At 37.9% G+C, this 17,258-nt stretch overlaps 1 protein-coding gene across 11 annotated transcripts in view; it reads left to right on the top strand.

The window, feature by feature from the left end:
* Window positions 1-17,258, top strand: part of PRSS51 (serine protease 51) — a 60,796-nt gene that overhangs the window by 6,482 nt on the left and 37,056 nt on the right. For 7 of the 11 annotated variants that reach the window (XR_008296011.1, XR_008296010.1, XR_008296009.1 and 4 more), the window contains exon 2: window positions 13,668-13,869. Coding sequence is in view for 4 of the 11 variants with exons in the window: in XM_053216670.1 (XP_053072645.1) it covers window positions 13,689-13,869 (181 nt within the window). In the remaining 7 variants the exon portion in view is untranslated. Of the gene's footprint in view, window positions 1-13,667; window positions 13,870-14,431; window positions 14,569-17,258 lie in introns of those variants that run through there. The other 4 variants (XM_053216668.1, XM_053216669.1, XM_053216671.1 and 1 more) reach the window with 3 other exon arrangements.

Here is a 17,258-nt window from a genome sequence, read left to right as displayed (position 1 = left end):
ATTGTGGTTTATATACACAATGGAATACTACTTGGCAATGAGAAAGAGTGAAATATGGTCTTTTGTAGCAAAGTGGATGGAACTGGAGAGTGTTATGCTAAGTGAAATAAATCATACAGAGAAAGACAGATACCATATATTTTCCCTCTTATGTGGATCCTGAGAAACTTAACAGAAGACCATGGGGGAGGGGAAGGAAGAAAAAAAGGTTAGAGAGAGAGCCAAAACATAAGAGACTCTTAAAAACTGAGAACAAACTGAGGGTTGATGGGGGGTGGGAGGGAGAGGAACGTGGGTGATGGGCATTGAGGAGGGCACCTGTTGGGATGAGCACTGAGTGTTGTATGGAAACCAGTTTGACAATAAATTTCATATTAAAAAAAGAAAGTGATTTCAGAAGTCAGACATAATTAGCTTCAAATCCTGCCTCCTCCACTTCTATAAAGGGTCTTGGGCAAGTTCTTTCTCCTCTCAGAGTTTTCATTATTTCTACACAGGGTATAAGAGGACCTATCTATTAGGTTTGACAGGATCGGGCTACAGTCACAATGTGTCTTAGTCACTTCTGGCTGCTATAACAAATACAGTTGACCCTAGAACAATACGGGGTTAGGGACACAGACCCTCCTTGCAGCCAAAAATCCCCATATAACTTTGACTCTTTAAAAACTTAACTACTAATAATGTACTGTCCACTGAAAGCCTTACCAATAACATAAACAGTTGATTAACATACATATTTTGTATGTTATGTATATTATATACTGTATTCTTATAATAAAGTAAGCTAGAGAAAAAATCTTACTAAGAAAGTCATAAGGAAGAGAATATATGTTGACAGTGCCGTACTGTATTTATTAATATTGTAAGTTTACATCATCTGTTTACAAGATGAATTATTTGTCAGTGCCTACATCAACACTGTCTTATATGATATAAAACATTGTAAATATTATAAATATTACTAACACTAGACATCAAAAATGAAAATATAAGGTGAAAAATAAATTCATATTTCTTTACAGGTATAATGATCCATGCATTGAAGCAGCAATATGATTGCTTTGTAGCCTAGTATAATTGATATGATTGTATCAAGGTAGCCTTGCTTATACACTAATGAGTGAATTGTTTTAAATTTTTTATGGCAAGTAGTATTATAGTCATATTCATAATGCAGTATTAGTAACATTGTTACAGTTTTTTAAAAACCACTTACCTGTGATGATATGCAGTTTCTCCAGTTATGAGAGAGGAATACTGTACAGAAATGTAATTTTTTGAAGCAAAGTTTTAAAACAGTAACAAAGCTAACACATGATTAATCTATATTAAATATCACTCACCTTATGCCTATGTAGGAGAGGCTTTACGCTTCCATACAAGTCTTGCACACAATGTTCTAGACAATGAATACTTAGGCAATGATGATGAACAAAACAAAATGTCTTGTACAGATTTTGCCTTACAGTTATTAGATTTTCACACACACACACACACACACACACACACACACACACACCACTGAAGGTTTATTAACTATATGGCATGATGATTATTTACTATTCATTAAGTGGAAGTGGATCATCATAGAGGTCTTCATCCTCATTGTTTTTCATATTGAATAGGCTGAGGAGGAAAAGGAGGAGGGTTTGGTCTTGCTGTCCCCGGGGGCGATAGAGGCAGGAGAGGTGGAGGAGGTGGAAGGGAGACAGGAGACACAGGCACACTTGGTATAACTTTATGGAAATACAACATAATTTCTGTCTGACTTTTTTGCTATTTTCCCCCTCTGAAAATGTTTCTATATTGTACCAATACTTTTTTCCAACACTTGCTTTAGTTTCAGTGGCTGTGTCATGGAGGGGTCCATGTTGAAAAAGAGTCAAAAGCAGTCTTCAATAATAAGAATGCTTCTGCCAGATTGTCTAGCTCTGCTTCTTCTACATCTTCTTCCTCATCATCTGGCACTGGTTCAGAAGCACCCATCTCCATCAAGTTGTCTTCTGTTGATTCCTCTAGTGTGGTGTCAATTAGCTCTTGAATTTCTCCAAGATCCGTATCTTAAAACCCTTCACTCCTCACTATTTTTTTTCCATATCCACAATCTCTTCCATGATTTCCTTGATTGGTTGTGCTGTAAATCCTGTAAAGTCATGCACAACATGTGGACAGTTTTCTCCAGCAGGAATTTATTGTTTTAGGCTTGATGGATTTCATGGCTTTTCCTATAACAATGATAGCACCTTCAATGGTGTAATTCCGTCAGACCTTCATGATGTTCTATCAGGATTCTCTTTCTTTGATAATCATTTACACAGAGTACCATGTGTAATGAGCCTTAAAGATCCTTATGAACTCCTGATCTAGGAGCTAAAATACAGATGTGTTTGATGATAAGATCACTTCTAGTCCTTTGGTGTTGAGCTCACGGGCCTCTGTATGGTTAGGAGCATTTCCAGTCTCAGAAGAACTTTAAAAGGCAGTCCCTTAGTGGCAAGGTATTTCTGTCTTCAAGAACAAAGCATCGATGGAACCAATCCAGAAAAAAGGTTTTTGTTGTCTAGTCCTTCTTGTTATACAACCAAAACCTGGAAGCTGGTGTTCATCTTTTCCCTGCAAGACTCAGGGTTAGCAACTTATATAGATAATAGCAGTCCTGATTATAAACCCAACGTTGACATAAAACAGTAGAGCTAGCCTATCCTCCCTGCCTTAAATATTGGTGCTTGCTCTTCCTCCATAGTAATAAATGTCCTTTGTGATTCCCCCAACTCCCCAAATGGGGCAATTTCATCCGCATGAAAAAATCTGTTCAGGTGGGTGTCCTTTTTTTTTTATGTTTTATTTTTTAAAATTTACATCCAAATTAGTTAGCATATAGTGCAACAATGATATCAGGAGTAGATTACTTAATGCCCCTTACCAATTTTGCCCATTCCTCCTCCCAAAACCCCTCCTGTAACCCTCAGTTCTCCATATTTATGAGTCTCTTCTGTTTTGTTCCCCTCCCTGTTTTTATATTTTTGTTTCCCTTCCCTTACGTTCATCTGTTTTGTCTCTTAAAGTCCTCATATGAGTGAAGTCATATGATATTTGTCTTTCTCTGACTAATTTCACTTAGCATAATACCCTCCAGTTCCATCCACGTAGTTGCAAATGGCAAGATTTCATTCTTTTTGATTGCCAAGTAATACTCCATTGTATATATCACATCTTCTTTATTCATTCATCCATCGATGGACATTTGGGCTCTTTCCATACTTTGGCTATTGTTGATAGTGCTGCTATAAACAGGGGAGTACATGTGCCCCTTCAGAACAGCACACCGGTATCCCATGGATAAATGCCTAGGAGTGCAATTGCTGGGTCTTAGGGTAGTTATATTTTTAGTTTTTTGAGGAAACGCCATACTGTTTCCCAGACTGGCTGCACCAGCTTGCATTCCCACCAACAATGCAAAAGAGATCCTCTTTCTCTGCATCCTCACCAACATCTGTTGTTGCCTGAGTTGTTTATGTTAGCCATTCTGACAGGTGTCAGGTGGTATCTCATTTTGGTTTTGATTCATATTTCCCTGATGATGAGTGATGTTGAGCATTTTTTCATGTGTCGGTTGGCTACCTGGATGTCTTCTTTGGAGAAGTGTCTATTCATGTCTTTTGCCCATTTCTTCCCTTGATTATTTGTTTTTTGGGTGTTGAATTTTATAGGTTCTTTGTAGATTTTGGATACAGACCTGTTATCTGATATGTCGTTTGCAAATATCTTCTCCCATTCTGTCAGTTGCCTTTTAGTTTTGCTGATTGTTTCCTTCGCTGTGCAGAAGCTTTTTATTTTGATGAGATCCCAGTAGTTCATTTTTGCTTTTGTTTCCCTTGCCTCTAGACATGTTGAGTAAGAAGTTGCTGAGGGCAAGATCAAAGAGGTTTTTGCCTGCTTTCTCCTCGAGGATTTTGATGGCTTCCTGTCTTACATTGAGGTCTTTCATCCATTTTGAGTTTATTTTTGTGTATGGTGTAAGAAAAAGGTCCAGGTTCATTCTTTTGCATGTCGCTGTCCAGTTTCCCCAGCACCACTTGCTGAAGAGACTGTCTTTATTCCATTGGATATTCTTTCCTGCTTTGTCAAAGATTAGTTGTCCATACGTTTGTGGGTCCATTTCTGGGTTTTCTATTCTGTTCCATTGATCTGAGTGTCTGTTCTTGTGCCAGTACCATACTGTCTTGATGATTACAGCTTTGTAGTATAGCTTGATGTCTGGGATTGTGATGCCTCCTGCTTTGGTTTTCTTTTTCAAGATTGCTTTGGCTATTTGGGGCTTTTCTGGTTCCATACAATTTTTAAGATTATTTGTTCTAGCTCTGTGAAGAACACTGGTGTTATTTTGATAGAGATGGCATTGAATACGTAGATTGCTTTGGGTAGTATCAACATTTTAACAATATTTGTTCTTCCTATCCAGGAGCATGGAATCTTTTTCCATTTTTTTTGTGTCTTCTTCAGTTTCTTTCATAAGCTTTCTATAGTTTTCAGTGTATAGATTTTTAACCTCTTTGGTTAGATTTATTCCTAGGTATTTTATGGTTTTTTTGTGCAACTGTAACTGGGATTGATTCCTTGATTTCTCTTTCTGTCGCTTCATTGTTGGTGTATAGGAATGCAACCGATTTCTGTGCATTAATTTTATATCCTGCAACTTTGCTGAATTCATGAATCAATTCTAGGAGTTTTTTGCTGGTATCTTTTGGGTTTTCCATATAGAGTATCATGTCATCTGCAAAGAGTGAAAGTTTGACCTCCTCCTGGCCAATTTGGATGCTTTTTATTTCTTAGTGTTGTCTGACTGCAGAGTCTAAGACTTCCAATGTTATGTTGAATAACAGTGGTGAGAGTGCTCGTCCCTGTCCTGCTCCTGATCTTAGGGGGAAAGCTCCCAGTTTTTCCCCATTGAGGATGATATTAATATTGGGTCGTTCACATATGGCTTTTCTTATCTTGAGGTATGCTCCTTCTACCTCTACTTTCTTGAGGGTTTTTATCAAGAAACGATGCTGTATTTTGTCAAATGCTTTCTCTGCATCTATTGAGAGGGTCATATGGTTCTTTTCCTTTCTTTTATTGATGTGATGAATCATGTTAATTGTTTTGCGGATATTGAACCAGCCCTGCATCCCAGGTATAAATCCTGCTTGGTCGTGGTGAATAATTTTTTTAATGTATTGTTGGATCTGGTTGGTTAATATCTTGTTGAGGATTTTTGCATCCATGTTCATTAAGGAAATTGGTCTATAGTTCTCCTTTGTAGTGTGATCTCTGCCTGGTTTTGGAATCACAGAAAGAGTTTGGAAGTTTTCCTTCCATTTCTATTTTTTGGAACACCTTCAAGAGAATAGGTGTTACCTCTTCCTTAAATGTTAGGTAGAATTCCCCTGGAAAGCCATCTGGCCCTGGACTCTCGTTTTTTGGCAGATTTTTGATTACGAATTCGATTTTCTTACTGGTTATGGGTCTGTTCAAATTTTCTATTTCTTCCTGTTTCAGTTTTAGTAGTGTATATGTATCTAGGAATTTGTTCATTTCTTCCATATTGCCCATTTTATTGGCATATAATTGCTCATAATATTCTCTTATTATTGTTTTTATTTCTGCTGTGTTGGTTGTGATCTTTTCTCTTTCATTCTTGATTTTATTTATGTTGGTCCTTTGCTTTTTCTTTTTGATCAAACTGGCTAGTGGTTTATCAATTTTGTTAATTCTTTCAAAGAACCAGCTTCTGGTTTCATTGATCTGTTCTACTGTTTTTTGGTTTTGATAGCGTTAATTTCTGCTCTAATCTTTATTATTTCCTGCCTTCTACTGGTTTGGGGTTTTATTTGCTGTTCTTTCACCACTTCCCTAAGGTGTGAGGTTAGGTTGTGTATCCGAGAATTTTCTTCCTTCTTTAGGAAGGCCTGGATTGATATATATTTTCCTCTTATGACCCTCTAATGGAGGTCCTCCATGCTTCCTGGATTCTAATGTTTGTGTCTTTCCCCAGGTTAGGAAAGCTTCCCACTATGATTTGCTCACATAAGCCTTCTACGCCTATTTCTGTGTCTTCCTCTTCTGGGACCCCTATGATTCTGATGTTGTCCCTTTTTAATGAGTCACTGATTTCTCTAATTCTTAAATAGTGCTCTTTTGCCTTAATCTCCCTCTTTTTTCTGTTTCATTATTCTCTATAAGTTTGTTCTCTATATCGTTGAATCTCTGTTCTGCCTCAGCCTTCCTTGCCACCGCGGCATCCATCCATGATTGCAGCTCAGTTATAGCATTTTTTAATTTCATTCTGGCTATTTTTCACTTCTTTTATCTCTGCAGAAAGGGATTCTAACCTATTTTCAACTCCAGCTAGTATTCTTCTTCTCACAATTCTAAATTTTGGTTCAGATATCATGCTTGTATCTGTGTTGGTTAAATCCCTGGCTGTCATTTCTTCGTGCTCTTTCTTTTGGGGTGAATTCCTTCATTTTGTCATTTTGAGCAGAGAAAGGGTATTAATGAGGTAGAAAAATTAAAATAAAAAATTTAAAATTAAAAAATATTAAAATTAAAAAATTAAACACACACATAAATCGAATAAATGATGCTAGATCCTAGGTGTTTTGGTGTGGGTGTTGAAAGTGGCTTGATAGATTAGAGAAAAAAAAGGGAGGGGATGAAAAAAAAGGAAATTGTTTGGACTTTGAAAAAGTAAATACACTGAAGTATGCTAAAATGAGATGATGGGAGTAAAGTAGAATTTGAAAAAATTTTCACAAAAGTAAAGAATATAGTATCAAAAAATTAAAGAAAAATATTTTTATCAGAAATTGAAAATAAAAATGAACTTTTTTTGTTTCTATATTCAAAAAAAGGAAAAGAAACAAAAAAGAGGAAAAAAAAAAATAAAAAGGCGATTTTTTGAAAATTTGAAAAGGTGAATACACTGAAGTAGACTAAAATAAAATGATGGACGTAAAATAGAATTTGAAAAAAATTACACAGAAGTAGAGAATATAGTAGAAAAAAAATTAAAGAAAAATATTTTACTAGAAATTGAAAATAAAAATGAATTTTTTCTTTTTTTATATTCAAGAAAAGAGACAAAAAAGAGAAAAAAAAGAAAAAAGAAATCATTTGAAAATTTGAAAAAGTGAATACACTGTAGTAGACTAAAATAAAATGATGGAAGTAAAATAGAATTTGAAAAAATTTACACAAAAGTAAAAAATATAGTAAAAAAATTAAAGAAAACTATTTTTAATAAAAATTGAAAATAAAAATGAATTTTTTCTTTTTGTGTATTCAAGAAAAAGAAAAGAAGTGAAAAAGAGAAAAAAAAAGAAAATCGAATAGATGGACGTGCTAATAGATTGAAACAGGCCTGAAATTACTTCGCTTTCCCCTGGAAGTCAGACTATGAAGTGCTTTATAGTCCATAAACTAAGTAGGAGGTGAGACTTGTGTTCTTGAAGAGTGAGGTTGGCCCAGTTGGGCGGGGCTCAGTGCAATGGCTCTGTTCTTTACTAGATGGCTATGCTAGCCTACTGGGGTGGATTGTTGTGAGGCTTGCAGGTGCGTATGCGCATGCATGGGAGTGGTGAAAATGACGTCACCCATGTACCCAGTCTGTTCTGGATCAGCAATCGTGCACCCATCCTCTGTCTTCAGCTCTCATCCATTCCCCCCTTTTTCACTCTCCATGACCAAGCCCCAGGCAATACCTCTCTCCCGAGTTTTGTCTCAGATGTGGCTGCCTTCCCTGGCCCCTTACTTCTGAAAGACTGTGGCTTTGACCTGTTCCACCCCTCTGTGGGAGGGTCTCACCGAGCAATGGCTGAAAGGAGCAATGGCCGAACATTGGCTGTACCCACAAACGCTTGCTGGAGCCTTCTGCTGCTGGTGCCCGAGACTGTGTCAGGTGCCAGCCTGCCCCAGAAAAAGTTCAAGAGATTGTGTAGCAGCAGCATTTCAGGGATTATGGAAAATCACAGCACACAGCTGGCACCAGGCTTCACCCTTAACGACCCTTTTCCAGCACCAGCAATTGTAGCCATTTTCTGGGGTCTTCTGGGACCAGGTGGCTTCAACAGTCTCTACCAAATGTCCATCCAGCAGTGGAACCGCCTTTCTCCGTGTGGCCCGAGAACCTCCCAGACCCCACTCTGTTCCTGGGGATACACCCTTCCCACCAGAGCACTGCCAGGTATCTAGCTGTGGAGTTGCAGCCTTTGCACTTCCCTTGTTTACAGTCTTAATGGAATTCCAACCCTCTCCTTTCTCCTTTCTCCCTTTTTAGTTTAGTCCCTGCGGCTATTTCCAATTTATTACTTTCTCTCCAGCTGCTTTTGGGGAGGGGTGCTTTTCCTGTGTTCTCCCCCTGGTCTCCATCCTCTCTCCACCCGCAAAAGCACCTCCCTTCCCGCAGCTTCTCACTCCCCAAGTTCACTTGTCAGCGCTGCATACCTGGTGAATTCTGTGGTTCAGGTTGTGCAGATTGTTGTGTTAATCCTCCAATCAGTGTTGTAGGTGTGCAGGATGGTTTAGTGTCGGTCTGGCTGTATTACATGGATGCGAGACACACAAAAAACTTCCATGCTGTTCCGCCATCTTGGCTCCTTCTGGTGGGTGTCCTTTTCTTAATGCCATCTAGGAACTCATCTGCTGCTTCTTGGTCAGCAGAAGCTGCTCTCCTGTTATCTTGACATTTTTTAATCTAAACCTCTTTTTAAAATTATCAAACTATCCTTTGTTGGCATTAAATTCACCAGCTTTAGATCCTTCACCTTCCTTTTGCTTTGTTGTTATATAATGACATTGCTTTTCCTGAAATCATATTAGAGGCTAGAGGCATGCCTTTCTTATAGTAATCCTGCACCCATATGAAAGCTGCATTTTTAATATGAGATAAAAAGGCACTTTGCAAAAAGTTCAAGATTTTTGCACCTGCTGGCATAGCTGCAGTGATGTCTTCACGGATTTCCTTTTCTTTTTGTTACAAACGTCCTTATGCTGGATTCATTTATCTTGGAAATGGCAGGCAACCACAGCTGCACACGTCAGCGTATGATACATTTGAAAGAAACTTTTTCTTGTAATGTCATGACTTTTTTTCTGCTTCTTGGGATCACTATCAGTATCACTAGTAACACTTCATATGGGTGCATAGTGTTACTCAAGGTTTACAGTATTGCACTAAACATAATGAAAAATACACAAGAACCATGAGAGATCACTTTTTACTGCAATATACAATTTGCTGGAAAGACAACAGCATACATGGAAATAATTGGCATCACAGTGTTTTAAGTGGATACTCCCAACACTGGAGCTCACTGCAATAGCAATGGGAGATGGTTATGAAATTATTACAGTAGTACAGTATACAGTATGGTTAAATTTTGTGCAGTTATGATTTAATACTGCATTTTTATGTTTACTTATTATTTCTTATTTGACTGTGAATTGTTCCATGTATGGTCTATAATTTTTGTGTGCCTATGCTTTGACAAATTTTAACCTTTTGTAAGAAATATGTGTGTATTTATAGCAGTAAATGATAAAATAATCTAGTATATACATGTATTTTGTGCATTTGTGGCACACCAAATTTTTAAATTTTTTTGGTATTTCTAGGCTATGCAATTTGTCTGTTTTTCCAAATTTTTGCAAATCTCCAAAAATTTTTCCACAGAATTTATTGGAAAAAATATGTGTAAGTGGACTTGTGCAGTTAAAAATCCATGTTATTCAAGGCCCACATGTGCCCTAGACTGAGTGACTTAATCAACAGATATTTATATCTCATAGTTCTGGAAGTTGGAAATCCAAACTCAGGGTGCCAGTATGGTTGGTTCTTAGGGCTCTCTTCATGGTTTTCAAACAGCTGCCTTTTCAGTGGGTCCTCACATGGCAAGTGAGAGATCTCTCCCTGTCTCTTATAAGGACACTAATCCAATTCATGAGGACTCCACCCTCATGACCTAATTATCTAATTATCACCTCCAAATCCTGTCACATTGGAGTTAGGTCTCAACAAATGAATTTGGAGGGGGATACACACATGCAGTCCACAACTGCATTGTAATGCATCCCAAAGATGCTTACTGTGATGATGCAGTAGTGTTCTGGAGCCCAGTTTACAAGTTAATCACCAACTTTGCATTTTTGGTCAGGGGAAGATCATGATCATTGTCCTAGGTATACAGTCTCTGAGGTCATCTTTACATCTAACCCTCTTGGATTCTGAGTGAGGTACCTGGCGTTGTGGAAGGATAAGGCACTGGCTTGTTCTGATGGCTTCCTGCATGTCAAGGTTTTGCATTTCCCATCACATTTAATCTGGAGAACAACTCTGTAAACTAGACCAAGTTATCTCCTTTCCTCATTTCACAGCGAAGAAAGCAACCTAGGACAAGTTAAGGAACCAGACCAGATCACAAGTTACTGGATCTAGGGGTTAATTTTATGTGTTAACTTGATTGGATCATGGAGTGCCCAGATATTTAGTTAAACATTATTTCTGAGTGTGTCTGTGAGGGTGTTTTCAGATGAGATTAGCATTTGAATTTGTCCATAGAATAAAGAAGATGGCCCTTCCCAATGTGGGCAGACATTTTCCAATCACTTGAAGGCCTGAATAAAACAAAAAGGTGGAAGAGGGGAAATTTTTCTCTCTGCTTGATTATGTGAGCTGTGACATCAACCTTCGGCCCTCCGACTTACACAATTAACCCTCTGGATCTCAGGCTTTTAGAGTTGGAGTAGAACTTACATCACCATTTTTCTTGTTTCTCAGGCATTTGGACTTGGACTAGAACTACACCATTGGCCTTCTGGCTCTCTGGCTTCATACTACATCAATGGCTTTCTTGGGTCTCCAGTTTGCAGATGGCAGATAATGGGACTTCTTAGCCTACATAATTGCATGAGCCAATTCCTTATAATAATAAATCATTACATGTTTGATATATAATAGCCTATTGGTTCTGTTTACCTGAAGAATGCTGACTAATTACTCTAAATATGCCAGGATCCAAACCCAGTTCTTCCCAGCTCCAAGTCCATTACTACTCCACATTGTGCTTTTAGACATATAACCATAGTTAATTTTCACATTATTTTGGCTCATCCTCTGGAAAAACTCATGAGGAGAGAGGAAAAAAACTTTGACTTGCTCAAGATAATACAACTCATCAGGAAAAAGCACACCATTCCCATGTCAAACTACCTTGAGTGGGAGGCCAGCCTTTGTTCTCAGGGCATTCATTCATTCATTCATTCCAACTATTTATTGTCTAATATGTACCAAGCAATTCTCTAAGAACTAGGGATGTAGGAGTAAATACAAAATGAAAAGCCCTTGCCCTCACTAAGGTTATAGTCTAGTGGAAGAGACAGAAATTAAATAAATCCTGAAGATATAGACTCTATCAGATGATCATAAGTGCTATAGGAAAATAAAGCAGGGAAAGGGTATAGGGAGTGCAGATTGGGGAAGGTAGCAGGTGTTTTTAACAGAGTGTTTGGGGAGGTCTAACTGACAAGGTGACAGAAGAGACCTTAAGGAAGGAGGGAGCAAGACTTGTACATAATTGGAAAGCCTTCTAGGTAGCTAGGGAGACTTGTAGGTAATTGGGGATTCTTGTAGGTAACTGAGGAATATTGTTGTAATCTTGTAATATAATAAGAAATATATGTTGTGGTCTTCATCTGGGTCCCTGGCCAGAACCCTTAAAATCTTTGTAATTTATTAAGTCTAAGAACAATAGAAGCATCTTTGTTTTAATATGTGATTCTCGTTGTGGCCCCTAAAGTAGCTCTCAGGTGATAAAGAAGAAAGGAGTGTCTCTTTTTTTATCCATAACAAGCCTTTTTCAACCACACCTGAGTTTATGTTAATATGGTGACTTGAAAAACCCCTTAGGATAGAGAACTGATCTCCTGATTAGAAGATCTCCTGATTAGAAGGTTAGAACTTACAGCCCCAGAGCTGGAGATTGAATTAATCACCAGTGGCCAGTGATTTAGTCAATCATGCCTACATAATGAGGCCAACATAAAAACCTTAACTGAAGGAGCTCAGAGAACATCTGGGTTGGTGAACATATGATGGTGCTGGAACAGGGGCATACCTAGAGAGGGCCTGAAAACTCCATGTCCCTTCCCATACCTTGTTCTATGTATCTTTTCCATTCGGTTATTCCTGAGTTGTATTCTTTATAATAAATTAGTAATAGTGAGCAAAGCACTTTACTGAGTTCTGTGAGCTATTCTAGCAAATTATTGAAACTGAGGGGGGGTCATAGGAACTCCTGGTTTATATATAGAGGGTCAGTCAGAAGTGTAAGTGACAACCTAGATTTGTGATTGGCATCTGAAGTGGATGCAGTGTTGTGGGACTGGCCCTTAACCTGTGGGGTCTGCACTAACTCCAGGTAGTTAGTTGTCAGAATTGAGTTCAACTGTAGAACACCCATTCAATATCCACTAAAAACTGGAGAATTGCTTGATGTGGAAAAAACCCACACATCTGATATCAGAACTGTTGTGAGAATAAAGGAAAATAGGAGTTCTTATTTTACTTGTAGACAACAGCTACTTTAGGCAGTTGGCACTTCCTTATTCAACCTCTCATATAGTCATTCTTTAAATTCTTTACAAAGACTGTTGTACCTGGGAAGAGATAGTGTGGTAGCTATAGAGTAAGAGTAGAGGGAGAGCATTTTGAGACTATAGTTTATTTAGAAGGTTTTAAGGTGGAAATGACTTGAACACATTTAAATGGGGATGAGAAAGATGTGGAAGAGAAAAGGAGCATGAGGACGAGGAAGGGAGTATATAGTCGATAATATCAGATTCCTAAGGATGTGAGAGGATGGCGAGGTTCAGAGGACACGTGGAGGGGTTATCTTTAATCAGGAGGCATTGCTCCTCTTTGGAACATTCTAGTCCTATTTTGCACAGTAAACACCCTCTTCTTATTTTCCTATAGTACTTCAGACAATTGCCAGCCTCCTTTTCCAGCTCTGCTTCCTCTGTATGATGGTAAATGTGGGCGGTTCTTCCAGGCTCAGACCTAGGCCCTCTTTGCTTTTCTCTCCACACCTTCTGAGTGGACAATCTCATTCATTCCGGTGATTTCAATAGATGGATGACTTTCCAACTGACACTTCTACCCCTAATTTTCAAATCTGTACTTGTCTCTGCCTGTTCATCCTGTATAGCTCATCAATCACATTACTGTTATATTCAACCTCTTTAGTATCTCTCAATTGCATCTGTTTCTTGGTAACTCCACTGTTACAGGCTGAACTGTGTCCCTCTTAAAATTTGTATGTTGACGTCCCAGCCCCCAGTACCTCAGAATGTAACCATATTTGGAGGTAAGGTTTTTAAAGACATGATTAAGTTAAAATTAGGTCTAATCCAATATGACTTGTGTTCTTATAAACAGAGGAAGATGGTTACCAGTGTGGACATAGGCGGGGGATGGTTGAAAGAAGTGATGGGGATTAAGGAGTGTACTTGTGATGAGCACTGGATCATGTCTAAAAGTGTTGAATTGCGATATAGTACACCTGAAACTAATATAACACTGTATGTTAACTACACTGGAATTAAAATAAGATTTTTTCAAAAAGAGGGAGAGATACCAGGAGTACATGTCCACAGAGAGAAGACCATGTGAAGAGGCAGCAAGAGGGTGGCCATCTGCACACCAAGGGGAGATGCCTGGAACAGACTCTTCCATTATCGCCCTCAGAAGGAAACCAATCCTGCTGACAAACTTGACCTGGGACTTCGCCTCCAGAACTGAGAAATTTCTGCTGTTTAAGCCACCCAGTATGTGATACTTTGTTATGGTAACTTTGGCATGCTAATACACCCACCCTCTTCACTATTTTAGGCCACCACCATCTTTCATCTGCATTTCTGGAGCCACTGCTTAAATTTTATTCTCTTTTCTAGTTTCATCCTCTCTAAAATAATCTGTGTTATACTCAGAGTAATCTTTTCATGCATATGTGACTATATGACATACTTTCACTCCACCACTCTCCCCATTAATGTCACAAGACAGTTAAATATTCTAAAAAGTCAGAGAGGGCTTTGAGATAAAACATATGAAAACTTACCTAAGGAAGTTTTGATGCCAAAGCAAATGGTAGACTATGTGGCTCCTCGAGAGGCTCAGAGTCAAAAGCGGGAAGGGAGTGTGCGGATAAAAGTTTGCCTAACACGGTATCTCTTTATTCCCCACTGCACAGGGAATACAGGGAAGGATTGGTCACACAGATTCATTAAGCCAGGCTTTCCTACATCCCCTGTTTCCTCTCTAACCCCAGGCTTACTATGATGTCACCCAGGATCAGCTTGGCCATGTATTTGTGATGGCCCCATCTGAAACAGTTGCAGCTGGCACTTTATCAGCTTTGGCTAGAGGCATAGGTTGAGCAATTCTGGACTGGAATGAAAAAAAGATGCTCCAGCTTCTAATTCCACTGCTCATGGCACTCAAGGGGCATGCCCAAGAAGAGTCAGGTCTGTGCCAGGCTAACAGAGCAGAGGATGGAGAGAGGCCTGCAACCTCTTACCTATTTCCTGTAGAGTTGATGTAGAATTCTGAGGGAAGGTTGAGTTAGAGCAAATGGCTCAGGAAATGAGGAGATCACAACTGATTAACCAAAGTAGATATTTTGGGCTGAGTGAATAATGCCATTTAAAATGATCCCCCAGGATCTGGAAATACAGGAGACTTGGAGTAACATTAGCAATTGCCTCTGCTTCTCCAGACTCCACTCCCCTCTTTGTAAATGTATTAAGCACCTTTCTGAGCCCAGCATAGTGCTGGGACCACAGTGGAATAAAGACCTTATTAATTTAGACAACCTGTATTAGATTATGTAATCTCATAAAGTGGGAAAAGTTATAGGACTATTATTATAAGAACAAGTGAATGAATGCAGCATTTTCAAGTATGTTCTGTAGACCCCTTGTCCTATTAGAAGCTTATGGTTAGACAAGATTTAGAAATGTTCTCTTCATTACTTTTTCTGTAGAGTCACAGTGGATACTCACATAGTAAAAGTTATGAGAAATCTCACTGTAGAGAAAATAGAATAATTTTATTTAATCTGGTATTTCTGAAATGTATCTGGTCACAAGACCACCCTTTACACCCCTATTTGTAACATTTTCCTTATTTGTAACATTTTTAATTTATTCTTTTGAGAATTACCGGTTCCTATAGTTTTCTCATTTTTCCTACTTGAATGGGTGTTGTAAACTGTTTTGTAAGAACTTTAAAAAAAATTTCAATGACATTAGCCCTTTGTCTCTTATGTGTGCTGCAAAACATTTTCTCCTAATTCTTCAACACTCTTCAAACTCTATTTTGGACAAAATGTAAAAGTTTTAAATTTATGTAAAAGTTCATCAATATTTTTACTTATGGTTCTTGGCTTTTATTTGATGTGCTAGAAAGATCTTCTCATCCCAGATTATAAACACAACCAGACCTGTAGAATAATGTGAGCTCTGAAGTTAGATTGTCTGCAACTAATTACATTTCCTCCACATACTTGCTATGTCATCTCAGAATGTATTACTAAATATCTTTGTATTCATTTCTTCATCTGTAAAATGGTAATATTAAAGTTACTGTGAGGATTATATATGCATAAAGTTCTGAGAACAGTGCCAGGTACCTTGTAAATACTGAAAATTTGTTAGCTGCCATTATTCCAGCATTTATATGATTTTGTCTTAAATTAACGTTTTCCTCATCCCAAGTTGATAAAGATATTTTCTTATGTTATTTTCTAGAAACTTATTATTCATATTTTACATTTAGATATGCAACCCATTTAGTTTCAAATTTTATGTGCAAACAAGGTAAAGTTCAAGATTTTTTTTTAGAAGAAAGTAACCTACAAAGGAACCCTCATTCATTTATCTTCAGATTTCTCAGCAGAAAATCTACAGGCCAGGAGAGAGTGGAACGACATGTTCAAAGTGTTGAAAGATAAAACTTGCCAGCCAGGAATACTTTATCCATCAAGGTATCCCTCAGATATGAAAGAGAAATAAAGCCTTTGTCAGACAAACAAAAGCTGAGAAAGTACACCACCACTAGATCTGCCTTGTAAGAAAGGCTGAAAAGAGTCCTCCAGGCTGAAATGAAAAAAAAAAAAATGCTAATCAGTGACATAAAAGCAAATGAAAGTATACAATACTCTAGCAAAGGTGAAAAACAAACAGTCAGAATTAGGAAACTGGCACTCTATATTAGAATGCAGTGTTAATTATATTATAAAGGCTAAAGGAAAAGAGCATTAAAAATAACTATAGCTACTATAATTTCTCGATGAATTTCACAGAATAAGAAAAGGTAAATTGTGACATTAAAAATATAAAATTAAAAGGGTAAGAGGGTAGAACTTTTATAGCCAAATGAAGATTAGGTGCTATCAACATTTTTTATATGAAGTGTTTTATGTAAGCCACATAGTAACCACAAACTAAAAACCTAGAGTAGAGCCACAAAACATAAAAAAAGGGGAGACTGACCAAATCCCCAGGGAAAACCACCACTTTACAAAGATAGACAGAAACAGGGGAAAAGATACAATGAAGATACAAAACGACCAAAAGGCAAATGATATGATGGCAGTAGTACATCTTTATATGCCAATAGTCACTCTAAATATGAAATGAATTAAATTAATTAATGGAAAGGCACAGAATGTCTGGATGGATTAAAAAAAAAGACTCAACTATATGCTGCCTACAGGAAACTCATTTTATCTTTAAAGACACACCTAGACTCAAAGTAAAGGGATGGAAAAAGAGATTTCATGCAAGTGGAAAACAAAAGAAAAGTGAAGGTAGCCATACTTGCATTAGACAAAATATACCTTAGGCCAAAGAGATAAAAAGAGATAAAGAAGGGTATTATATAATGATTAAAAAGTATAAGTCAGCCAGAGAAAGACAGATACCATATGTTTTCACTCATATGTGAATCTTGAGAAACTTAACAGAAGACCATGGGGGAGGGGAAGGGGGGAAAAAGTTACAGAGAGGGAGGGAGGCAAACCATAAGAGACTCTTAAATACTGAGAACAAACTGAGGGTTGATGGGAGTGGGGGAGAGGGGAAAGTGTGTGATGGCCATTAAGGAGGGCACTTGTTGGGATGAGCACTGGGTGCTGTATGGAAACCAATTTGAC

The sequence above is a fragment of the Acinonyx jubatus genome, chromosome B1 (genome assembly GCF_027475565.1).
Source record: "Acinonyx jubatus isolate Ajub_Pintada_27869175 chromosome B1, VMU_Ajub_asm_v1.0, whole genome shotgun sequence".
Taxonomy (NCBI): Eukaryota; Metazoa; Chordata; class Mammalia; order Carnivora; family Felidae; genus Acinonyx; species Acinonyx jubatus.
Note: the sequence above shows the minus strand (reverse complement) of the source record. Positions and strands in the feature narration are given on the sequence as shown.